Raw genomic sequence first — 25,779 nt, 5'->3', positions numbered from 1 at the left:
GTTTAACTTTTGCCCTTTGTTGGCATACAGAGAAACAAGCCTATATTTAATCACGTAGGCATATTATTTATATTTAAAACCAAGGTCTTGACCCAAACCCATTAAATAAAATTTTAAATAACATCATCAGGACCTTGTTTAAATATAGTGGTAAATAGCTTCGTAAACAAATGATTAGCGAGGCGGAAGGTTACATAAAAATGCTAAATTGGGGTTTGATTAATCACTTCTGTGGTACAAAAATAGCAAACTTGCAAAAATGACAGAGGATCAAGAAATAAGGAACACAAACCAGCACTCTGTTTTTTAAATATTTGGATAGATATTGAAGTATAAAGTTCATAGCCTTTTAAATACACATTGAACATGCAAACCTTTTAAATCTGAAGATCGATTTATTAAAATATTTGATTCGACGCAAAAATAAAAAACTAAATAATTGGAATAAAGTGAATAAGCGCAGTGTTACAAAAAAACACAAACAATATAAAAAACACAAAATATAAAATGTTTATAATTCACCCACAGGACTAATTTTAAAAGCATATTGCCGACCCCTCCGATTCATTTCCGTCATCTTCGTCCCTTTGTTCTTGGGTCTCTTCCTCCGAAAAATCCTCTTCCTCTTCAATTTTGAACATGGCAACTCCATTGGACTTAAGATCAAGCTCCGAGTACCCTGGAAGCTGCATTTCCAAACTAACCGGGTTCGATTCGCACTTGGAAATTTCGCTTTTATTTTCCTCGTATGCCTTGTTGTCTTCGCCGCTAGACGATGCACCAGGGTCGGCATGAAGCAGACGTGGGCCAGACATACTTATACCAAATGCACCAATTGGAGCTGTGATAAGGGTGATAACAACAGCAAGCACAAGTATCTGCAAACACAGTTGAAATTGTTGAATACTGATAAGAATAGGGTTGGATAAAAGTTCAAATTTATAATTAACCTACCTGTTCACCCATTCGTATATCGGACTCAGGTCTCCCCAATAAAATTGCCTGATCCATCGCAAGCGAGCCAAGCGCAGCCTTAACAAATATTTGGGTTTTATTTTCAATATTGTAGACGTCATAGGAATGCCGCATTTTAAATATTTGCAAGTTCATGATAAGCCTTTGTTGATTTTGTTAATTTGTGTAATGTCAAATAAGTTCATGTTACCTGTACTGTTCCTTTTGGCATCCAAGAAATAGCAACAAATAATTTTTCCCGAATATTGAAGTTCAGTCCAAAGCAGACACTGGAGCCTATGACCAGCCTTACAAACAAAGCAGTTCCCAAAACGGCTAAACCCAATAAAATGGTCTCACCTTTAAAAAAGACAGAAAATTAAAACTTTTCGAAATGTTAAATTTTAAGTTTTTGTATTAAGTGTTGTTTACACTTTGTAAACCTACCGTCCATCATCGAAAAATCGACCAAGCCTCCTGTTAGACCAAACAAAATCGGCTGAAATATCTTCCACATGAAATGCCAGGCTCTGCCCAAAGGTTCCTAAAGGTCAAAGATAGGGATCAGACCATTTAAATCTAATTTTGGTGCGCCATTAACTAAACATCTATTAATAACTAACTTTAGGGCGGCAGCTTCAACACGCTAGGCAAATATGCGGTTAATAAGCTGAATGGGCGAAAAAACTCTAAATGGGTCATGTTTGTTTTACCTTTTCCTTTCCCCAACGAATCGAAGCAACGAAAGACATGATCAAGGCGCAGAGTGACCCAGCTCCGGGGATTCCCCAAATCACTGTACCAAAAACGAATAGAATGCCTAACGACAGTAAAAGAAATCCACGACAAAAAGTCTAAAATTCAAAAAAAATAATAATTTTTAATAAAAAATATGTAGAGTCATTTAAATAAATATTTTTGGAAGAATTAGTTACCTTAAATCTCATTTCCCGATGGGGTACAACAGATATTATGAAACCAAGTACAACGCCCCAAAAAATTCCAATCACAATTTGTAGTATAGCGCTTCCGACCAATTTTCCAATATTAGCTGCAAAGAAAAATTTAATAAAAAAAATATTCACAAAAATAATTTTTTGTATCGTTTTGGTTAAAAGCTTACATGTATCAGTAAGTGGAGGCATCCCGGTTAACTCGGTTGTGTTATATAAAGTTACGTTTTCAAAATCGGGCGAAATTAAGTTTTTTTCCAATCCTGTTGGAAGAGCAAGGCCGAGTAGCAGCGTAAATCCAGCTGTAAAAAAATAATTTTTTTATTAGTATATCTTCGATGTAAAAAAGCAACTTTACTGAAATAACTTTAATTATTCTAACCCAGTCTCGAGTTGTCTTATCATTAGGTTAACTTACCAATAGCTAGTACATCGTCAATTCCCGAGGCTCCCATAATAAGTGATGGAATTCCTTTATTTGTACCCAAGCCGTTCTTTTGGAGAATTATCATTGATGGAATGACAACAGCTGAAGAAACAGCAGCCATCATAAATCTATAAGTACAAATTAGTAAGTTAAAATAAAAGTGCAAAAAAATGCTTATGCTATAACTTGGTGTAAACCACAATTAACTGATTTTTTTATTTTTTTTACCCCAACATAAGACTCCACATTATCGGAAAATCGAGTAGAACGTAAGCAAGAATTCCGATAACTGCTGTTTCACCAATGCAAGGTAAAAAAGCAAGTCTTGTGACAGCATACTTTACTTTCATCATAACCTATTAATAATAATAAATAAACAGCATTTTTAACTTGTTATAAAAAAATAAGTCACTTTTTATTTCTTTGAATATTAACAAATAATGTTTTACTAATAAACGAATTAAATTTTTTTATAAACTTGGGTATTTTTTTTTACTTCAGGGTCTATTTCTAGTCCAGACTCGGTGAGTAGAATAGTGAGTGCGATTTGTCGAAGGGCAGCGCTAACAGTTGAGTCAATATCAGCAGCTATATTGAATGGCGCTGGAAGATTTTTTAAAACCAAACCCATAACCAGAGAAGCTAAAAATATATTCTCGTTAAAACTTGCAGCTTTAAAAAATAAAAAAAATGGTCTTTTCAAATATTTTAGTACGTAGAATTATTTTATACTTTGTAAATAAAATTTAAATTTATTTAATATCAAAGCCATATTAAGCGATTTTCTTCTAATGTAATTCGTGCTATCATAAGTAAGTATATTAAATTCGTGTTTTTTAAACGCAAAATTAAACAAAAATATATATTCGAGCAACGACAAATTCAAAGTAATGTAACGATAAGTTCAAAGTAATGTGACATAATTGTTTTCGCTGAAAAGCAAATATTGAGTTAGTGGCATAACAAAAGTAGCACATGTAATTTTTTTTAATAACCCTTGTGTGGATTTTAAAAATATGAAAACATTAATGTTACCTAATAAGGAAGGTAAAGGTGGAACGCCTTTCGGGGTCGGAATTTTAACAAATAAAGCTTCCGCAGCAAAACAACATAAAAGGGTGACGACAAGCCCGAATTCACTCTCGCCCGGTTTAAATTTATTGGGGGACAACGCCCATAAAGCCCCGAAAAAGGTCCCCAAAACCATTACTAAAAAAAAAAAATTTTTTAAATTCTTTTAACATTTTTGACTATTTTTTTTTATTGAACACTATTGAAAAAAATAAAAAATTTAAGATATATCATACTGTAACCGTTAAAAATAAAACTTAAAAAACCTATTACACGAAATTAAGATTTATTGTATCTCGTAAAATTTTAAACCATGTTGTAATAACTTTTATAAATAGACCTAATGCTTTAGCAAATAAATTTTAACATTTAAAAGGGCTATAAAAATATATAAACAAATAAAGTAATAAACAGGGGTATTAACAACTATTAATATGTTTATGTTGTTACAATAAAAAATTAATATATAAAAAAATTATAAAAAAAAATTAAAAATAAAAAAAAATAATTTTTTTTAAATAACACTTTAAAATTCTTTAAAAAAATTCTAATTTAAATTTCTTCTTTTTTTTAAATCAATTTTTTTTTTGTTGCAAAAAATAATTAAAATTTAATTTTAAGAAGTAAAAAAGTCTCTTACGCCACGCTAGCCCTTTAGCGATCGGTCCTTTCGGAGGCCAACATTTCTCCCTCCACGTCACAACTGCTGTGACGTCATCGGTCGATGACGTGACCCCGGCTTCAGTCGAGTCCGCGATCGAGTCGATGTCATCGGTGCTGACTGTGATTTTATTATCACTGAAGTCGGTAAAGCTAACCGAAGTCATAATCTGGTGCAGAGACATTTTGCAGAATCTTCTTAAATTTGATCTCTTCTGTACTTTAGGTTTGCTTTCATTGAATATAACCCATCACCCCATAGTTCAACCCTTTTATAGCAAACCTCAGATGTAGCGAAGATCACGTGACCCCGCCTGAGCGATCACGTGACCCTTACATCGTTACATAACAGTGTAGTTAGGGAGCAATTATCCCCTGTGTGCTTTAAGATAATTTAATACAAGCGATGATTATTCGCCTGGACCTGTATTGACTCGTAAATTATTTTGAAAAGTAAGGGAGGAAGTCATAAATTAACGTTTCTGTTTGTTTTTAAACAAATGCAAGTTGTTCATGACTCTAAAATAACCTTTCTTCTAGTGTTCTGACTACTGCTCCACGCACAATAACGTGTTTTTGAAACATGTATTATTATTATTCTGCATTAATACTTCGAAACTTTTTCATCGAAATGGTATTCTTAAGATAAATTCCTATTAAGTTAACCGCTGATACAAAACCATGTTTGCCTAGGTTAAGGCCCGAGTCATTGCCTCGCCTATTCGACTGCTTTTATTAATTAAAAACACGATGTTTTTTCATTGGGAAGCGAGATTCGCAAAAGCCGCTACGAGTGGTTTACGTCGTTAGGTAAAATAAACAGGAATAAGAATACACTCGTCCTTTAAAAGCATATTTAAATAGACCTAACTTTGTAACTTAATATTATTAAAAAAAAATTTTATTAGTTTTTGTTAAAGATAATGTATTTATTTTAACTACGTACTTTGAAAAATATATTTTATGACATTGACAAAAAAGCCAAAAAAACAACCTTTGCTACCATCTAACGGAAGTCTATATTTTTAAAAAAGTTGGTGACACTACGGCAAATTGATAATAATATTTCTTATTATTAATTAAAAAAAATACTGATTTTAATTAATATATTAACAAATATTATTAATGAAAGTTACAGCATTTTTATTATTTTTTTAGTATTTAAAAAAGCCAATTTATTAAAAAAGCAAATATATAGTGCGGTTATAAATGTAAAAGCAAGTTATAATACAGTACTCATTTCTGTCCCATTTTCAGTAACTATTAACTTATTCCCATTGTCTAAAGTATTTTCTGTAATTCCATTGAGCCCAAAACCATTTAACTTAACAAAAGCATCACCACAAGGAAGCTGCTTTTTAGAGTGAACATTTTCTAACTCTTTTTCATTTTTGTCACCAGTAAAAGAAAAATTATCTTCACCGCTAGATGATGCTACGTGATCGCTGACTGAAAGCAAACGAGGGCCAGACAAGCTAATAGCAAACGCACCAATAGGAGCTGTGATAAGAGTAATAAGCACGGCTAGCCAAAGTATCTACAAAAATTTGATAATATTATTTGTGCTTTGCAAACACTGCCGTACCTTTTTAAGCTAGCAGCGTTGTGTAGTGGTCAGAACACTTAACTTTACCACATGAGATCCCGAAATCGATCCCCACTGCTCTCATGCTGTAGCGCCCTTGAGTAAGGCGCTATAGACAGAACTTCTGCTGAGCCAGCACTTAATCAGCATTGTAATTATCGGGCAATTATAATCTAAAATATCCCAAATTGCCAAACGCATATCGAAAAAGGGTTGAGGTAACTGATGTTACGCTATGTTTAAGTCGTGCAGTCGACCTTCCCACATCGAGGATAAAGATAAATACAAAAAAACCTACTATTTCTCCCATAGCGACTTCGTCGTCGGGTCGATTCATTAAAAGAGCTTGATCTAACGCTACAGAGCCAAGAGCAGCCTAACACATCAAAATATTTAATAAATAATTATATACAAAACAGAAAAATAAATTATAACACCTTACTTGAACTGTGCCTTTTGGTATCCAAGAAATTGACACAAAAATTCGTTCTTTAACGTTAAACTTCAACCCGAAAGTAACTAAGGTGCTGATTGTTAGCCTTACAATAAGAGCACAACCCAAAACAGCCAAGCCAAGGCCAACTGATTTACCTTTGAAACAAACAATATCATTATTTTTTCAGAAACTATTGAGTATACTTTTTCCTTTAAAATTTTTTTCTTTATCCTCGATGTGGAAAAGTCGAATGCGCGACTTAAACATAGAGTAACATCAGTTACTCCGACCCAGTCTCGAGTTGCCTGTGGCAGTTTGGGATATTATAGATTATAATTGCCCGGTAATTATACTGCTGATTACGTGTTGGATCAGCAGGAGTTATACTGTTTATAGCGCTTTACTCAAGGGCGCTACAGCATAAGATCAGTGGGGATTGAACTCACGACCTCATGTGTGTTGTAGCAAGTGTTCTTACAACTACACAACGCGGCCGGTTCATTAATAATAACCGTTTTTTTTTTGGTAGAAGTAAACAAAAATATTTTTGAAAGAAATGTGTGATAGCCATGTGCTCATAATATTGATTTTAAACACGACATAGTTTAATACTAAACTGGGTAATTTCCATATCGACATAACATCTAACAAGTAGGTTAAATCAATAAAAAGTGACGCAGAAAATTACCTTGATGTATAAAGAAATATGGCCGAGGTAGAAAAAACTGTATGTAAATTCAGTTAACAACATGTTAATAAACTAAACGTAGATAATACTTAAAAGTTTAAAACCTTATAGCTTAGTTCATTTACAAACATGGGTATTACCAAATCTTCTCACAAAAGTTACAATATTTACTAGCGCGACTAATGGCTATATAATGTTTGTACGTAAAAGTGTCTTTAAATAACAACACCTATCTGATTAAAAACGTAAACAAATACTGGATTTTTGTTAGTTTAAATACAACAAGACAGGCAGCTTGGTGTAGTGGTAAGAACACTTGCTACACCACCATGAGGTCGTGGGTTCAATTCCCACTGATCTCATGCTGTAGCGCCACTGGGTAAGTCGCTATAAACGGTGTGAACTTCTGCTAAGCAAGCACCCAATCAGCAGCTCAATTATCGGGCAATTATTATCTATAATATCCCAAACTGCCAAAGGCAACTCGAGACTGGGTCGGAGTAACTAATGTTGCTCTATGTTTAAGTCACGCATTCGACTTTCCCACATCGAGGATAAAGATATATACAAAAAAAAAACTTATATATTCTTACCGTCCATTTCGCTAAAATTGACTAGGGCTCCCGTTAAGCCAAATAAAATCGGTTGAAATACTTTCCACATATAGTGCCAAGCGTGGCCTAACGGCTCCTACAAAAACAATTTCGTGAAAACCGAGTTATTTTCAACATAATATACTATTTTAGATCTGTATGTAGAAATACCATTAAAATCTGCGTTTATAAGTAGGTTGGCGTCGTCAGTTTTTTAAATATAGAATTATTTTTTTTAAAGAGATCTAAGAAGTTAACCGGCAGCGTGGTGTAGTGGTGGTCGTAGGTTCAATCCCCACTGACCTCATGCTGTAGCGCTCTTGAGTAAGGCGTTATAAACGATATGAACTCCTGCTGAGCCAGCACTTAATCAGCAGTATAATTATTAGGCAATTATAGTCTATAATATTCCAAACTGTCACAGGCAACGCAAGACTGGGTCATGTTTAAATCGCGCATTCGACTTTCCCACATCGAGGATAAAGATATATAAAAAAAAAAGTTGACAGACCATTTTAGACTTTTATAAATTGCCTGATACTGAAACGAAAATGAAATATGTGTTTCACCCTTTCTTTTCCCCATCGAATCGAAGCAACGAACGACATTATCAAAGCACAAAGCGATCCGGCTCCGGGGATTCCCCAAACATGAGTTCCGAAAACATATAAAATTCCAATCGAAAGCAAGAGAAATCCGCGCCCGAAATTCTAAAAATTAAAAAATAATTTAAAATTTTTATTGTATTTATACTTATAGTAATATAAGTAAAAAATGTAGGCGTTGTCCTTACTTTAAATTTCATGTCATTAGCAGGAAACGTCGATACAAAAAATCCAAAGAAAATTCCTGATACTATTCCGATAACAATTTCCAAAATAGCGCCACCAATTTCTTTTCCAACATTCAATTCTAAAAAAAACACATTTTTAGAACTTAAAGTTTTCCACAAAATACTTAAAAAACATTCATTCTTCTTACGTGTTTCTACTGTCGGTTCTGTGTTCATAATATCGGCGGTGTTAGTTAAACTTGAAGCTTTCAACAGCGGATCCTCCACTTCACTTTCTATACCAGATGGAATTGCAATACCAAGAAGAATGGTAAAGCCAGCTAAAAGTAAACATAAATATAATATCATTTCAATATCCAATGCTTTTTTAATTGTACTAAATACATTGATTAACTGTACCTATTGCTAGAACGTCGTCTATTCCCGAAGCTGCCATGACGAGAGACGGAATTCCTTTTGAGACACCCAACCCAGCGTCTTGGATTAAAATAAGAGATGGAACGACTACAGCAGGAGAAACTGCTGCGATCACAAAACTGCACAAGCCAAATGTTTAAAACCGGCAGCGTGGTGTAGTGGTAAGGACTCTTGCTACACCACATAAGGTCGTGAATTCAATCCCCACTGCTCTCATGCTGTAGCGCCCTTGAGTAAGGCGCTTTAAACGGTATGAACTCCTGCTGAGCCAGCACTTAATCAGCAGCATAATTTTTGGGCAATCACAATCTATAATATCCTAAACTGCCACAGGGCAACTTGAGACTGGGTCGAGGTACCAGTTGTTACTTTATGTTTAGGTCGCCCATTCGACCTTCCCACATTGAGGATAAAGATATATATAAAAAAGGGATTATTAAACTTAAAATGGTATCCAAAATAATTTCAAAGTAAATGTTGTGTTATTAAAGATAGTGTGATAAAGTTATAGAGAAAAAATATAAAGTAAAAAAAAATAGTTTTTTAATAAAAATTGGCAAATTTTTTGCGTTTTTTATATCTTTAACTTTAATATTAGTTGGTTTGTTTTACCCTAGCATAAAACTCCATATAAAAGGAAAACCAAGAATAAAATGAGCGAGAATTCCGATAATTGTTGTTTCTCCAATACAAGGTAAAAATGCGAGTCTACAAACTGCCCATTTTACCTTCATCATCGCCTAAAAATAGTTTCAAACGATGGCATGTCAGTTATTCCCTTATTTGTTAAACTTATTAGTAACTTACATTTCAAAAATTTCCTATGATGTAGTTAAGTTTTGTATACACGTGTTTTTTAAAATAACGTAAACAAACAACCTTTAAAATGTTTGATATCGTTTATGTACACAAAACGAAATGTGTAAAAAATTTCGCATAATATTTGATCAAGTTTTTACAAAGCAACATTCTGTTCCAGAATTTGAACCCAGTATACCGATCAAAACATATTTTACAATATTATAAAAAATTTATTGCAGAAATAAATTTTTAAAATTACCCCACCTCGGGATCGATCTCTAGGCCTGCCTCGGTCAAAATAATCGTCAGGGCGATCTCTCTTAGAATGTGTCCAACTTCGGGTTCAATATAAGAAGCAATGTTCAAAGGAGGAGGGAGGTTGTTTAGAGCAAGCCCCATAAGCAAAGAAGCTAGATAAGAAATACGTCAACCCAGACAAAAACATAACAAATTTTTACAATCATCTTTTTAACGAGTAAGGAGAACGAAAGGTGTTAATATTTAACTAATTCTTAGAACTATTTAGATATAAAAAAACGCATTGACCTTTAATTTACATACTAAAATTGAATTATAACCAAAAGCGCCTATAAAACACCCTAAATTTTTTTTTAATTAAATTTTTTTTAAATTCCTAAATTTTTTCTAGGGGCAAGAATTGAGCACTTACCCAATAAAGGGGGTAACGATGGAAATCCTTTAGGGGTTGGAATCTTAACGAATAAAGCCTCCGCAGCAAAACAACAAAGAAGGGTGACGACAAGACCGAACTCACTCTCGCCTGGTTTAAAACTTTCTGGAGCTAACGCCCATAAGGCCCCAAAGAACCCACACAGAATGCACACTAACAAAAAATCATTTATATTAAACGCCAACTCCAGTTGCGTATATAAAAATAATGTAAATATTACACTTACGCCATGTGAACCACTTCGCAAGCTGCCCTCTCGGGGGCCATAGCTTTCTCCACCACGTCATCGGTTCAGTGACGTCATCAGATGACGTAGGGGCCACCGAGCACTTGGACGAATCTTCAGGTGAAGCGTCGTCGCAAGAAATTTCTTCCGATATCGTAGCATCGCAGCAAATTTCGATGCCCGAGTCCTGTTTGACCAGATTGATAGTAGAAGGAGTTTCAGATTGCATTTTAAAACTCAGTAAATTACTTGTGAACTCAGACAAATTTTATTTAAATGAATTTTTAAATTTGACTGTCGCAAACTTAGAATAGGTAAACCAACTTGTGATGTATGCAAAAGCACCAGGTTATATAGACCTCTTACAGACCAATGGAAACTTTTTTCGGTCACGTGACCTTTGTAGCCAAACAAAGTGAAATACTTTAGAAAGTTGACGACATGCTTTTGGTAAAGGTCAGCGAGAACGATTCGGAAAAAAATATTTACCGTTATTTAGGCGTTTACTATTTGATATAATTTACAGTTTTTTTTATAACTTTTTGATAAACTACCATTAAAAAATTTTAAATTGTTTTTTTTTAGTTAAATTAGTGCTCTAGATTTTAAGTTAATATTTCCTTTTTTGAATAAAGATTAAACTTTTCAAATAAAATTAAATAGGACAAATATTCTTAATGTTTATTTAATGTTTTTTCGAGATAAGGCTATGTGTTATCTGTGCCCTAATAAATTTGTTTATTATCTGTTATGTGAACATTAATTAAAACATGTAATACAATGTGCTAATAAAATAACACATTTAACTTAAACGGTTTAAGTGGTTACTATAGTGTTAGTAAATTTATTTTTACAATGTTTAATTTACGAAGATAATCTGTTATATATTTGTTATATAGTGAGGAGAAACAATTTCAATTTTAAACAATATTTGTTTTAATATAATATGGATTTAAATAGATAAAGGTAGTGAAAAGGGCATAGCTTTTATAGCAGGAGATAACGCTGTTTATAGCGCTGTTTATAGCTCAAGGGCGCTACAGCATGAGATCAGTGGGGATCAAACCCAGGACTTTATGTAGTGTAAAAAGATTTCTGAGATCCTATAACTTTTGTTTTTGTCAATTTAAATTTAAAAAATTAAATTATTATATTTATTTGAATAGAGTTATGCAAAAAAATATTTTTTTTAAATATAGTCAACTGTATAACATAATTTCAATCAAAGGTTTAACATTATTTTTTTTGTTTATTTCTTGTAATAAAATGTTAACTTGTTTATTCTTACTTAAAAATTATTATTAAGCTTATAAATTATTATTTATGAAATTTTAATTTTTTACATAAAAACTAAAAAATTTTTTGGAATATTTAAATTTAAAACTGAATTAACATTTGTAAAATCACATAACTATATAACATATATTTGTTTTACCATTTTTATTAAACTATTTATGTTTAACCACATATTTTGCATGTGATATCTATATAGTTAATAGTATTTAGTTTTAACTTGTTTATAATTAAAACATTAAATTAAATTACCTAATTTTTGTTTAAAAAATTTCAAGTTGCAATATCTTTAATTACATCTTAGGATAACTTTTGCTGTTATTAACTAAGAAATTTTATTGGTTCAAATAATAAATTAATTTAACAATATTACAATGCTTTTTTACTGTAAAATTATGTATAAATAATAATCATGAAATTGATTTAATGTATTTAAATAATGTATTGCTAATTAAAAGTGTCAAAAAAATAAATAAAAAAAACACAAACTTGAAATAGTAAGAACCTAAAAACTTTAATAAAAAACTTTATTTAAATTTTTAACCATATTGTAATTAGAAATTAAGCAGCATTGGCAATTTAAATGCCCTGATCTTTTTAAAAATATTTGCCAAAAAGCATTCTGATCTCAAGATTTAAACAACTAATTTATTTTATTAATTTAGTGTTACATTACCAGCTTCTACATAACCAGCTTTCAACAAAACAAGAAACAATATTAAATTTAAACAATATATTAAAACATATGAAAGCATTAATTGAAAAATTTTGTAATTTATCAAAACGGGAAAACCCAATGCTCTAAAATCCGTACAAAAATTACTATTTATTAATTAAAATATAATTAATAAATAGCTTTTTTATATACCTAATTTAGTAAGTTTCACAACTATGAAGTGACAATTGTTTGACCTGGATTTGATAAAATTTAGTATCAAAAAGTCAATTTTAAAATTATTATTTTGTTAAAATCAAAACCAGGTTACTCTGGTTTGTTGGTAATAAGCCATTGCACCACAACAAGGTCAACCAGAAAGCAATGGGTTAGTTCTAGGCCAACACCGGAATTTTATGGGAGTCATCAGGAGGAGGTAAGGTCAGAAACCCATAAAACCCGGCAAAAACCTTTGAATGTATACGGCGGACTACAACTAACTCTCGGTGGTTGTACCTATTAGCAGAATATCGGTCTGTCTGCGATTGGTTCTGAACCACTAAGAACGGATACTCTAAATTAACATGAACTGAACTGTAAAACTATTAAACTGTGAAGAAGTGATTAATATTTTGATTCTCCCAATTTAGATTGTTGATCTAAAACCTGTAAACCTTTAAAAATAAACAAGTTATTGTTAGTCTGAGTTTAGTATAAGTTAACCTGTAGAGCTGAAAAAAACATGGTTAGGGGTTAATATAAGTTAGCCTGTAAAGCTGATAAAATAAATGGTTAGGGGTTAGTTGGGTGAAAAAAATATGCCAGCGAGATACTTACATTGGGGGGACTATACTTACCTGAAAATTGAAGTTGTTAGATGACTTGAAAACTTTGATTCTTAAAGTTCTTTAACATTCTAAGTTTAAACTAAATAAATTTCCTAAACCACTGAGCTAAAAGTAAAATATTTCTAACTTAAAAATAAATAAGTCTTCAAATTTTCTAACTGTAATCTATAAGTAACTAAATGCTCTCTAAACCTTTTACAATAATATTTTGCCTATTCTGCTATATTTTTTTTTTAATTTTAAAGATATTCTTTCTAATTCTTTTTTATCCGAACTAGCACGACAGAATCGCAAGCGAACGTAAAGCGTCGAAATCGGAACGAGTTAATATTTAAATTCTCATCTGGAAGAATTGAAAGAATAAACGATTCATTCAAAAGAATGTCGTAACATAAAATATCACACAAGTGATATTATAACACATTAAGTGTAAAATTCTTTTTTGTAAGATTTTTTTTTTTTTAAATTAAAATTCTTTTCTGAAAGAATTTAACTTGAACTATAATACACATTAGTGGTTATCATAGCAACCAACCTTTATTTGTTCCATCTTCAGTCCTGAGTTTCTTCAGTCCTGAGTTTGTTATTTTCCATCTTCAATCCTGAGTTTGGAGGTCAAAGTTCGATAAAAGCTTCAAGTAAAAATCCATCAGTAGCACAAATTATCAACACTAATTATCTACTATCAACTTTTTAAAAACTTTTAAATACCATTTTACAAACTACAAAAATAAGTGAAAATTTTACAATAAATTGAAGACTTCATCCAAAATCTTTTTCCTCCTTTTTGCTCACATTACATACAAGAAAAAGCTTAACCCAAGCATAGAAAATACTCGACCAAACTTTAAATTAGAAAGGTAAGAAAAAGATCATACCAGTTAGAAAACTGATAAGATGGAGAGCGGCGGAAATTGCGATCGGTTATCCGAATTACGCGTTTACCGATATCCGTATACATCCAGATTCGCTCCAAAGTTAAAAAAACGATTGAGGCTGTCCTCTCAACAGATATTTATATAGAAGTTATCAAATTTACTTAGGTTAAGTTACTTAAGCCTACAGTTTAAGGACCCCCCCATTGTCTTAACCTATCCTAACCTATCATGACCCCCCCATTAACCCTATTTGTTCATGTGCCTTAGTTGCAACAATGTTGCAGGTAGTTGAAAATTGGAAAATGCCAGGAGACGAAGCAACAAACGTTAGAGCTATCTTAGCCTAGTGAAAATTATCAAGAAGGGGTTTAAATAGAAAAAGGGATAGAGTTAATTAACTTAATTAATGAGGTTTTTTACCATGAGATTCGATTGTGTATTGTGTGGTATTAAACCACGCTCCAATCTACTAAGGTTTGATTGTGTAGTCTGGAATTAAATCCACCTTATGGAAGGATAGTAAGACTCCTAAAACAAAATAAAACTGTTGTTAGACAAAATTCTATTTCAAAATTTTATCCTCTCTAAAAATTAGTCATACTTTAAAATAAAGTTGTTATTATAAGCACACTTATACCTGTTTTGTGTTAGTTAATGCATGAAAAATTAAATGCCAATATAAATTTTAGAGGAATATACCATAAAATTAAAAAGTTTTAAAAAGTGGGGTACCCATTTAAAGGCTAAGCTCATAGAAATTAAAATAAACTAAAACTTACTTTGAAGCAGTTGAAGATGTAACAATTCCCTAATGCCCATTTTGCGGAATTATCATTCTTAAACCATTCTGTTAAAATAAAAAAAATTATTAAAACTCTGCTTTAAAAAAACTAAACAAAAATAATAAAGATATATATTTAAAAACATTATAGAATTAGATGTTATAGAATTAGGGATGTTAGGGATGTTTAAAAATATTATACGATTGGGGAGACCGATTGCTTAAACTTGTAGTTGTGTATTAACATCAGTAATTTCAGTGTATTATATATATATAAATATATTTTGAGGTAACAACCATATGTAAACAAATATTAAACTTTAATGGAATCAATTTCAATTTAAGACCAATATGTTAAAAAACCTAACTCCAAAGCATATGAAATTTTTATTAGAAGTTATTAAGTGATTTATATTAATTTGTGTGTTTTAAAGCATGTAAAAATTAGCTATGCAGAGTTAGGCTTGTTAGTTGACAAATTCTATTAGATATTTACCTTTAGCGTGAATAGTTTTAAACTTCATTGCTTTTATGTTAAAAACCTTAATCCAAATTAGGCAGTATAGCTGTGCCTGTAAAAATAAATTGAAATTAAAAACATACAAAATCGTGACATTTTATTTAGACTATTTTGTTAATAATATATTTATAACAATTAAGATAAATAAGGAATTAGTTAGTATTCCAATAAAGGTAAATCCTATTTAATAACTAGTAAGCCAACTTCTACATAATATTTAAAAAATTACCTTATAATATTGGATAGTTTAACAGTGATATATATATATATATAGTTTACCAAGCTCCATTATATGTTATTAAATACTAGATGTATTTACCTTATATCGTATTGCTGTAGTTTTGTTAAAAGAATGATGAAGCCCGCGTCTTTAAATCCCTCCTAAAAATATAAAATTTACTTTTTTAAGTGTAGCGTGAAACATTGGTACAAAGTTACCTAAAATAATAAACATTGTGTTAATAAAATAAAAAATTATCTATTGCGTGATTATGTTGATTGCCAGTATATAGTTAAACCTCCTTAATAATACTTATATGTTATAATTTACCAATTTACCACAAACAGCAGTTTTTTTGGTATAGTAGGCCTAAAACGCAATGGACAATAAATGTAAATACTAAACTTAGTTATATATATTTGCATAATATAAATTTTACCTTAAAACAGGATAACTTCGTAACTCCAGTTTCGTCCAAAAATGGACTCCAGTTTCGTCCAAAAATGGACTCCAGTTTCGTCCAAAAATGGACTCCAGTTTCGTCCAAAAATGGACTCCAGTTTCGTCCAAAAATGGACTCCAGTTTCGTCCAAAAATGGACTCCAGTTTCGTCCAAAAATGGACTCCAGTTTCGTCCAAAAATGGACTCCAGTTTCGTCCAAATATGGACTCCAGTTTCGTCCAAATATGGACTCCAGTTTCGTCCAAAAATGGACTCCAGTTTCGTCCAAAAATGGACTCCAGTTTCGTCCAAAAATGGACTCCAGTTTCGTCCAAAAATGGACTCCAGTTTCGTCCAAAAATGGACTCCAGTTTCGTCCAAAAATGGACTCCAGTTTCGTCCAAATATGGACTCCAGTTTCGTCCAAAAATGGACTCCAGTTTCGTCCAAAAATGGACTCCAGTTTCGTCCAAAAATGGACTCCAGTTTCGTCCAAAAATGGACTCCAGTTTCGTCCAAAAATGGACTCCAGTTTCGTCCAAATATGGACTCCAGTTTCGTCCAAAAATGGACTCCAGTTTCGTCCAAAAATGGACTCCAGTTTCGTCCAAAAATGGACTCCAGTTTCGTCCAAAAATGGACTCCAGTTTCGTCCAAATATGGACTCCAGTTTCGTCCAAATATGGACTCCAGTTTCGTCCAAAAATGGACTCCAGTTTTGTCCAAAAATGGACTCCAGTTTCGTCCAAAAATGGACTCCAGTTTCGTCCAAAAATGGACTCCAGTTTCGTCCAAAAATGGACTCCAGTTTCGTCCAAAAATGGACTCCAGTTTCGTCCAAAAATGGACTGCAGTTTCGTCCAAATATGGACTCCAGTTTCGTCCAAATATGGACTCCAGTTTCAACCAAAAATGTACTCCAGTTTCGTCCAAAAATGGACTCAAGTTTCGTCCAAAAATGAACTCCAGTTTCAACCAAAAAAGGACTCCAGTTTTGTCCAAAAGTGGACTCCAGATTCATCCAAAAATGGACTCCAGTTTCGTCCAAAAATGGACTCCAGTTTTCCTCCGAAAAAAGATTCCAGTTTTCCTCCCAAAATAGATTCCAATTTTCCTCTAAAAAAAGATTCCAGTATTTATTTAAAAAAATTTCAGTTTCTCCTCCAAAACAAATCCAAGTTTTCCTCCAAAAATAAATTCCAGCTTTCTTTTAAAAAAATAGATTCCAATTTCATCCAAAAATAGAATTCCAGTTTTTCTTTTCAATAGAATGGCAATAAATGCAATTTTTAACTTACTTATTGTGTATTATATAAAAAACTAACTCAGTTTAACTCAACTTTAATGTCCAGTAATACCTAACAATAATATGCCAATTTAAAATAAGGGTTAACTTTACTAATGGTGCAAATTAGTTGCGAATAGATCCACGCAACTTTAAAAACTGAACAATATTTATTTCAAAACTTTTAGAGAACCAAGTTCACTAGAATTTGGGATATGCCAATTTCGCAAAAAAGCCCGTTTAATCGCTGATAAATATGATCGCAAATAGCATATGCAGCAGCAGCAGTTAGTAACACCATGCAAAAAATAAAACTCATGCAGTTCATGCAGCATACAAGCAAGTTAGGGGTAGGAAAAGAAGGGGGGGGGGGGGCTAAATAAGTATTTATGAACTTGGAATTCTAATCGTTTAAAATAAAATATTGTTTTAATTTTTAAAATTATTGTAAATCTATTCGCAAAAACTTAACACTATTAGTTTAGTTGACAAAATATTTTAAATCTTTATATTATTGCTAGGCAGACATACCATTAAAATTAAGTTAACTAGGCATAAGCTTGTGTTTTAAACATTATATATATTTACAAATATTGCATGTGTTTATAATAAAACAAACTAATTACTTTAAACAGCAGTTACAAATATATATATATAAATTGAATTGCGTTGCACTATAAAGTCTTAATTGTCTTTTTTTAATGTTTTATATATTTATTATTTTTAATATCTTATTGTCTGTAGTAATTCATTTTTGTTACTATAAAGATTTGTAACTCACTCAAACCTGCATAACAGTTAAAGTTTTCTAAATTCCATTAAAATCCACAAAGAGTAAAAGTTTTCCAAATTCCATTAAAATCTGCATTACAGTTCAAGTTTTCCAAATTCCATTTAAATCCACAATTTCCAATGAAAATCCAAATATTCAAGCTAATGAGAAATCCTGTAATAAAAAACATATTTCAAAATATCATAATTATGATTAAAATTCATACAAAAAATATGTAAAAATTAAGTTTAAAAAATTTTGTCAACTAAAGATGCCCAATTATGTTTAAAGAGTCACTATAACGTTATGATGCAGCGTGTTTTAAACCATGGCAAAGATAGTTAACGTTAGGCTTAGAAAGGTTAACACCAAGTAGTGATTTCAACACATTTTAATATGTCTTAATTTTATACGCCGTTTGGAAAACGTTTTTTAGCGAGTGCATTACAAATGTTTAACAACTAACTTAATTAAGTAGTAACAATAATTCCCTCAATTTTAACGTTACATTACTTTAACAGCTTTAAAATCCCCCGTTTTTAATTTCTTTAGTTAGTAATTTAACAGCCTAAGATTTGGGCATAAAAATTTCCAATCCCGCGCTTTTTAATAAAAACAAATTGCGAATAAAATTTTAACGCGCCATTTTTTATTATTTTTTATAGAAATCGGTTAAAATTCATTAATTTTAATAAAATTAAAATAATCATCGTTTTAATCTATGCCCAGCGTTGATTAACAATGTATTTTAATTTTTATCGGGTTAGTGTAATAATTTATTATTTTAATCATTTAAACTGGCATAAGTGATAGAAAATAGCGAAGAATTAACAATACACATTGCGTTAAAACGATCATATGATTTTGTTACATAACGTTGTTGTAAACCATTATCGTCTTAAAACAATTACGATATAAGATCATCTATGTACATTTATGTATTTATATAAATTATTGATAATTGACAAATAACAATATAAGTTGTATTGTATTTAATACAGTCAAGAGATTAAAACTGAAACAAACTTACCAGTAAAGAGACATAAAAAAACAGAGCTCAAAAACACGTGCACACAGCAGGAGTCCGAAGCAAGAAAGAAATTTAAAGAACTAATTAGTGACATCACAAAACCACGTTCCCGGGTTTTAGTCTAAAGCGATCCTTGCGTCGAAATTCCAACGCGTTTTTTTTTGAATTAAATAGTAAAATATTAATTATCCTCATTTTGAGATTGAGTTTACCTTTTTAATGTGTTAATATCATATATTTTGCACAATATATAAAAATAAGGCTATTTTAATTCGTTTATTGACATTTTTTTACATTGTTTTAAATGCTTATGTTTTGAAAATTATAATAAAGTCTTGATATTAACAAGAAGTTTAATTTCTGGCAGAAGATAATTTATTACATATAAAAACCGCTTTCAAATTTCGGTTAGTTATATACCCTTAAAACTAAAAAGTTAATTTTTGTGTGTTAATGATCTTAAATGTTTTGTTTATTGAAAGTTATAAATAAACAATTTGTTTTATTCTTTTTATACGATATTATTTTTTTATTTAATTATATAAAAGTGTTTAAAAAAAAGTTTTTGTTTGTTTATTATAATGGAGTCTAAAAAGTTTATATTTGACTCTAGTAATTTATATTGTAAATATTAATTTACCCAAGATAAAATAAATTATAAAACGATTTTAACCCATATTTTATTTTAAATAGGACTAATTTTAGATATAAAATTAATTGCAACATATATCATACGATACATGTATGAATGGACTATTATATAATTAAACAACGGGTTTGATATCCATGCCATAACATTTTTGAGTAAATATTTTTATTTATGGCAGGTTTTAAAACCGGCAGCGTGGTGTAATACCGGCAGCGTGGTGTAATACCGGCAGCGTGGTGTAGTGGTAAGAACACTTGCTACACCACCATGAGGTCGTTGGTTCAATCCCCACTGTTCTCATGCTGTAGCACCCTTGAGTAAGGCGCTATAAACGGTATGAACTCCTGCTGAGCGAGCACTTAATCAGCAGCATAATTACCGGGGAATTATAGTCTTTATAATATCTCAAACTGCCACAGGCAACTTGAGACTGGGTCGGGGTAACAAGTGTTAGTCTATGTTTGGGTCGCGCATTCGACCTTCCCACATCAAGGATAAATATATATATACAAAAACATTAAATTGATTTTTTTCTGTCGCATTATCGTAATATAATTGTATAAATTTCTGTTACTTTTATGTTGTGCAAAAACCTAATTAAAAAAACATTGCGTAAAAAAGATGACGAAGGCAATATATTATTGCCGTGTCATATAAAAATATCACTTTACTTTTACATTTTAAAGATTTATACAAGTAGTAAAAAACGGTTGTAAAATATCGCAGAGTCATGAAGAATGTGCCGAGTCACGATGAGTTAAACATGATTGATTATTTCATCATTTAAACACGTGGCAGATATAAATAACATGTTGCCAATTTTATTTTCTGTGTTTATTTTAAAACATGCTAGAACGAAATTAAAAAAAAATAAAGGTCGACAATGCAGAATAACCTTATTCTTTTACGTTTGTATGTTTTTATTAAAATTTGTATAGGTTATATTACAGTTAAAACGGAAATATCAAAACCCAGCTCCAGACGGTTGGAAACGCTCAGAGATACGCCTACGTGTTGGCCCAATCGCTAAGTAGTTGTTAAGATATTTAAAGTTCAAAGAAATGCTGTTCGGTTCACAGTACAAGTACGTAGTATTAAGTTATAAATAAACCACGCGGTTTGGTTCTATAATAGGACAATTTTATGATGTAGTATCGCAATAGTTTATATTTTAAAGTTGACAAAACGGTAGAAACGCCTTTGCAACGCATTTAAGACGAAAATTGTATTTTTTATAGTAAGTTATTTTCCCCCAAAATGTTAAACTGTTAATATTGTATGCGTTATTGTGTGTGTTTATTTTAAGCAAAAATTTGGCAATAGGAAACGATTAAGTTATGTTTATATGAGACGTAACGTTAGTTTTACGATAAGTTTTTTTTCAAATTATTTAGTTGCGTTTTTTTTCAGAATTCAAAATTTAATTACCGTTTAAATCTTTGAAATTTATATTTGTTAAAATGGCTCAAAATGGAAATGCTGAAAGTAATCAACCAAAATGGGGGGTTCCATTTAAAAGGTAACTATTTAAAAAAAATATTTATACCAGCTTTATTTATATACTTTAAAAAAAGTATATTTTTTTTAATTTAACTGCTATGCCATTTTATACAATAAACTGTTTGGAAAAAGATAATAAAATAAATTTTAATTTTTTTTAGTTTTGCTACTGATGCTTTACATGCTGGTCAAGAACCAGAAAAATGGAAGTCAATGATGGTTGTTCCACCAATCACTCTTTCAACAACTTTTAAACAACACTCACCTGGAGACCATACCGTAAAAATGATTCTTAGTTTAATAACATTTTTATAAACAGAAATTAAATTTTATTGAGTCGTAAATTTAAAACATAAATAACTTAAAATGGTCGAAAATAGTCTAGTCACTTTTGTATAGGTTTGTATATATAATAACTATGTTATTTTAACTTTTGAAGGGTTATGAGTATGGTAGAAGTGGAAATCCAACTAGAGATTGTTTGGAAACTTGTGTAGCAGCATTGGAAGGAGGAAAATATGGTAAGCTTTAATTTATTTTATTTTTGTTTAATTGTCAAATGAAATAAAATTTTTCTGGCAGAAAAACTGTCTCAGTTATTAATTTTATAAAACAATATATTTCCATCAAATTAAACATTTTTTGCCCTTTACTCTAAATGATACATAACATTATTTAATGAAACTCCCAATTTAAAAAAAATTGTATGTTTTAACAAAGTTTTGTGCAATAACGGCTGTTATATTTTTTAGGCTTGGCATTCTGCAGTGGTCTAGCTGCGACAATGACAATTATAAATACTTTAAAATCTGGTGATCATGTTATTACAACTGATGATGTTTATGGTGGCACTAATAGGTAAAAAAAATCTAAAATTTTAATACTAATGATATTTTTAAGTTTATTTTTCCCTTATTTTTTATATAAAGTAACTAAACTATTTTTTGAATTTTTTTTTAATGTTTTTATTTAAAATTCCATATAAAACAAAATTTTTAACAATTTAAAAAAATTTCAGGTATTTTTCAAAAATTGCTGCGAAATTTGGCTTAACTTTCTCCTTTGTGGACTTTACAAATATTGACAATGTAAAGAATGCCTTAACAGCCAACACAAAGGTATAAAAGTTTTTAAAATGCTCTATTAAACATTTAAGAAAGTCAAAAGTAGCGTTACTTTTAAACTAATTTGTCATAATTTATCAAACCCTTTATAGTTTAAAACATAATAAGCTATTATGTAATAAACTATTCCTTACTACCTGATAGAATTAATAAAAAAAGGTTATTTAATTTGTGTTTACTTTTATAAAACGGTATTGTAATAAAAACTATAACAAACAGTTGTATATACATAAAAGAAACTAATTAATAAATGTATATATTCAAATCGTTTTAAAAAGATTTAAATTTACTTTTTTATAATTAGATTGTATGGTGCGAGACACCCACCAATCCAACCATGAAAGTCACTGACATTCAAGCTGTGAAGGATGTTATTAAGGACCGGGATGATTGTATCTTAGTGGTGGATAACACTTTCATGTCATCATACTTTCAAGTAGGCTTTTATTTTATTTATTTTTTTATGTTTATTTATTCTCTATGTGGGAAGGTCTACTTCACGACCTCAACGTAGAGTAACCTTAGTTACCCTGACTCAGTCTTAAGATCCCTTTGGATGTTTGGAATATAATTGCCCAATATTTATAAGCTACTGACCAAGTGTCAGCTCTCAAGGACGCTACAGCATAAGGGCAGTGGGAATTAAACCTAGGACCTCATGTAATAAAGCGCAAAGCCAAGTGTTCTGACCACTATTTTAATGCATAAGAGTTACAAAGAATACAAAGTTATATCTTGATAGTGTATGTGTGTTAATACTTAGATTTATTTTTATTTTTAGCGTCCCTTACTTCATGGTGCTGATATTGTGATGCACTCTGCCACAAAATACATGAATGGTCACAGTGATGTTGTTATGGGATTATTAGCTCTTAATAACAAGGAGTTGCGAGACCAGCTTTATTTTCTTCAATATGGTGCGTGACATTATATATATATTACTAAAATTTTAATTTCCACCATATTTGCTCCGCTATAAAGTGTTATGTGTCCATATATATATTTACTTTTATTTGTCGAAAGGTTGACTACATGACCTAAACATAGAGTAACATCAGTTACCCTGACCCAATCTTTAGTTGCCTTAGGCAGTTTGGGATCTTATAGATTATAATTACCTGATAATTAAGTGCTGGCTTAACAAGAGTTTGTGAAGTGGGGGTCAAACTCAGTACCTCATGTAGTAAAACAAAGTGTTCTGACAATACACCATATTGCCGGTCCATTAAAAAAAAACTGTCTAAATTGAATTTTTTTTGGGAAATTTTTTTATTTTTTTTTGGGAAATTTTATCTGCTTTTATAGCTACTGGTCCAGTGCCTTCCCCCTTCGACTGCTATCTTGTAAACAGAGGTTTAAAAACTCTTGCAGTTCGAATGGAACAGCATCAAACAAATGCAATCGCAGTTGCTAAGTTTTTAGAATCTCATCCATGTGTTACTAAGGTTAAATATCCTGGACTACCTTCCCATCCTCAATACGAAATCATGAAAAAACAAGTAATTTTCTATTTTTTTAAAGTGTTTTTTAGATCAAAACATATTTTTCCATGTAATTTTAATAAAGGTAGTTTTTTTTATTTAACCTCAATATTTGTTACAATTTTTCTAACTGTAATAACACACTTTATTAAATTCCTAATTTACTTTTTGTGTAAGGCACCTATTTATTTTTATGCTTACCAATTTATTTATTTAAATAATTTTATATTTTTTAAGGCCACGGGTTGTTCTGGAATGATTGCTTACTGGATGAAGGGTGACCTTGCCACCACCAAGAAATTCTTCGAAAATCTCAAAGTTTTTACCTTAGCTGAAAGTCTTGGAGGTTTTGAGAGTTTAGCTGAGCATCCGTGAGTTAAAACATTGTATAAATATAAATGTTTATGTAAACCAACAGCGTGGTGTAGTGGTAAGAACTCTTGCTACACCACACATGGAGTCGTGGGTTCAATCCCTACTGACCTCATGCTGTATCGCTCTTGAGTAAGGCGCTATAACTGGTATAAACTCCTGCTGAGCCAGCAATATTCCAAACTGTCACAGGCAACTCGAGACTGGGTCAGAGTAACTGGTGTTACTCTATGTTTAAGTCACGCATTCGACTTTCCCACATCGAGGATAAAGATATATACAAAAAAAAAATATTAACAAAATTTGCCTTAACCAAGATTTTTTACTATTTTTTTTGCAAATAGACATAAACCCCATCAATTTACCCGTATTTTTGAAATATTTATTTTCTGTTTTAGTGCCATCATGACCCATGCTTCAGTCCCTCCAGAGCAGAGAGCAGTTTTGGGGATTGGAGACACATTTGTTCGTATCTCAGTCGGAATAGAAAATGTTGATGATCTAATAAATGATCTGGATCAAGCAATGAACATTGCTGTAAGTACTAATAAGAACATATACTTATATAACAGCCCATTTAACAAGCTTTTTTCAGTTTAAACATTTTTTTCCTTGATGTGGGAAGGTCAACTTCACGGCCTAATCATAGAGTAACATCAGTTACCTTGACCCAGTCTCAAGTTGCTTGTGGCAGTTTGGGATATTATAGAATATATTTGCTCGATGATTAAACTGCTGATTAAGTGCTGGCTCAGCAGGAGTTCATACTGTTTATAGCACCTTACTCGAGGGCGCTACAGCATAAGAGCAGTGGGGATCGAACCCATGACTTCATGTGGTATAGAAAATGTTTTAACTACTACACCATGCTGTTTAGATTACCTTCTAAAACAAATATAATGTAATATTTTTTGTAGATTCCAAATCCAAAAAAACTTTGAAGCATTCAGAGTTCAATGAAATTTGTTTTTGAAACAAATATTTTTTGGGTGTTGCTTGTTTTATTGTTGGTAGAATAATTAGTGCTCGTTAGTCTTAAGCTTGCATTTAGAAAATTATAATTTTGTGTAAATATGCAAATACAATTGTTGTATTTATGAATTATCACTTTTATACACAAATCGCTATCAATTATTTTTGTATAATTTTTTAGTGATTATTTAATAGTTAAAAAAAATGCTGTTTTTTGTAATTTTTTGGTGTCTTTCATGTTACTGTAGTGTTTTATATGTTTACCTAGCATGAATTATGAACTCTAGCATACACAATGTAAAATAAAATTCACTTACTAGCTTAAAGGTTTGGAATTGCTTTAAAAATAGAATACTTAGCAGGGAACGAAATAACGGGTCGCTATTCGCCAAAAGCGAATCGTTTTGTAAAATTAGCGAATCATTTTATACAAATATATTAGAAATAGCGAATCAACCAAAAAAGGTTAAAGCGATAATAAAACACTTGTGTATACTCATGTATTTTTTACGAAGCTATTTTAAACCGGTTTCGAACTAATTTAATCATATTAACATATTTCTGCGTAAATGTAGGTTACTATAGAGCATTTAGTAACAATAACTTTCCATGTAGGTTACTATAGAGCATTTAGTAACAATAACTTTCCATGTAACTGCTTA

The 25,779-nt window shown here is 31.0% G+C and overlaps 2 protein-coding genes across 2 annotated transcripts; one reads left to right on the top strand and one right to left on the bottom strand.

Annotated features, from left to right (window-relative positions):
- Nucleotides 1-536: 536 nt before the first annotated feature.
- Nucleotides 537-10,524, bottom strand: LOC145745993 (uncharacterized). Its single transcript, XM_082564170.1, has 22 exons — nucleotides 10,296-10,524; nucleotides 10,049-10,222; nucleotides 9,643-9,788; nucleotides 9,190-9,317; nucleotides 8,560-8,696; nucleotides 8,161-8,480; nucleotides 7,937-8,077; nucleotides 7,368-7,464; nucleotides 6,093-6,241; nucleotides 5,949-6,026; nucleotides 5,297-5,602; nucleotides 4,046-4,235; nucleotides 3,370-3,543; nucleotides 2,831-2,976; nucleotides 2,563-2,690; nucleotides 2,326-2,462; nucleotides 1,890-2,209; nucleotides 1,668-1,808; nucleotides 1,402-1,498; nucleotides 1,166-1,314; nucleotides 955-1,032; nucleotides 537-878 (listed from the first exon to the last, which is right to left on the bottom strand). The coding sequence occupies exons 1-22, from the start codon at nucleotides 10,522-10,524 to the stop codon at nucleotides 537-539; spliced, it is 3,807 nt and encodes a 1,268-aa protein (XP_082420296.1).
- A 10,512-nt stretch (nucleotides 10,525-21,036) lies between these two features.
- LOC145746337 (cystathionine gamma-lyase-like) lies at nucleotides 21,037-25,437 on the top strand. Its single transcript, XM_082564598.1, has 11 exons — nucleotides 21,037-21,187; nucleotides 21,330-21,447; nucleotides 21,608-21,689; nucleotides 21,921-22,026; nucleotides 22,187-22,286; nucleotides 22,597-22,728; nucleotides 23,074-23,209; nucleotides 23,598-23,791; nucleotides 24,011-24,144; nucleotides 24,544-24,682; nucleotides 25,063-25,437. The coding sequence occupies exons 1-11, from the start codon at nucleotides 21,129-21,131 to the stop codon at nucleotides 25,084-25,086; spliced, it is 1,224 nt and encodes a 407-aa protein (XP_082420724.1). The 5' UTR covers nucleotides 21,037-21,128; the 3' UTR covers nucleotides 25,087-25,437.
- The last annotated feature ends 342 nt before the right edge of the window (nucleotides 25,438-25,779 follow it).

The sequence above is a fragment of the Corella eumyota genome, chromosome 3 (assembly GCF_963082875.1).
Source record: "Corella eumyota chromosome 3, kaCorEumy4.1, whole genome shotgun sequence".
Taxonomy (NCBI): Eukaryota; Metazoa; Chordata; class Ascidiacea; order Phlebobranchia; family Corellidae; genus Corella; species Corella eumyota.
Note: the sequence above shows the minus strand (reverse complement) of the source record. Positions and strands in the feature narration are given on the sequence as shown.

Coding starts and splice junctions, on each gene's coding strand:
- LOC145745993 (XM_082564170.1), bottom strand. CDS start 10,524: ATGCAATCTGAAACTCCTTCTACTATCAATCTGGTCAAACAGGACTCG. Junction 8,078..8,160: donor CTAATGACATGAAATTTAAA/GTAAGGACAACG, acceptor TTTAATTTTTAG/AATTTCGGGCGCGGATTTCT. Junction 7,465..7,936: donor TTCGATGGGGAAAAGAAAGG/GTGAAACACATA, acceptor TTGTTTTTGTAG/GAGCCGTTAGGCCACGCTTG.
- LOC145746337 (XM_082564598.1), top strand. CDS start 21,129: ATGGCTCAAAATGGAAATGCTGAAAGTAATCAACCAAAATGGGGGGTT. Junction 23,210..23,597: donor GCTTTATTTTCTTCAATATG/GTGCGTGACATT, acceptor CTGCTTTTATAG/CTACTGGTCCAGTGCCTTCC. Junction 24,145..24,543: donor GAGAGTTTAGCTGAGCATCC/GTGAGTTAAAAC, acceptor TTTCTGTTTTAG/TGCCATCATGACCCATGCTT.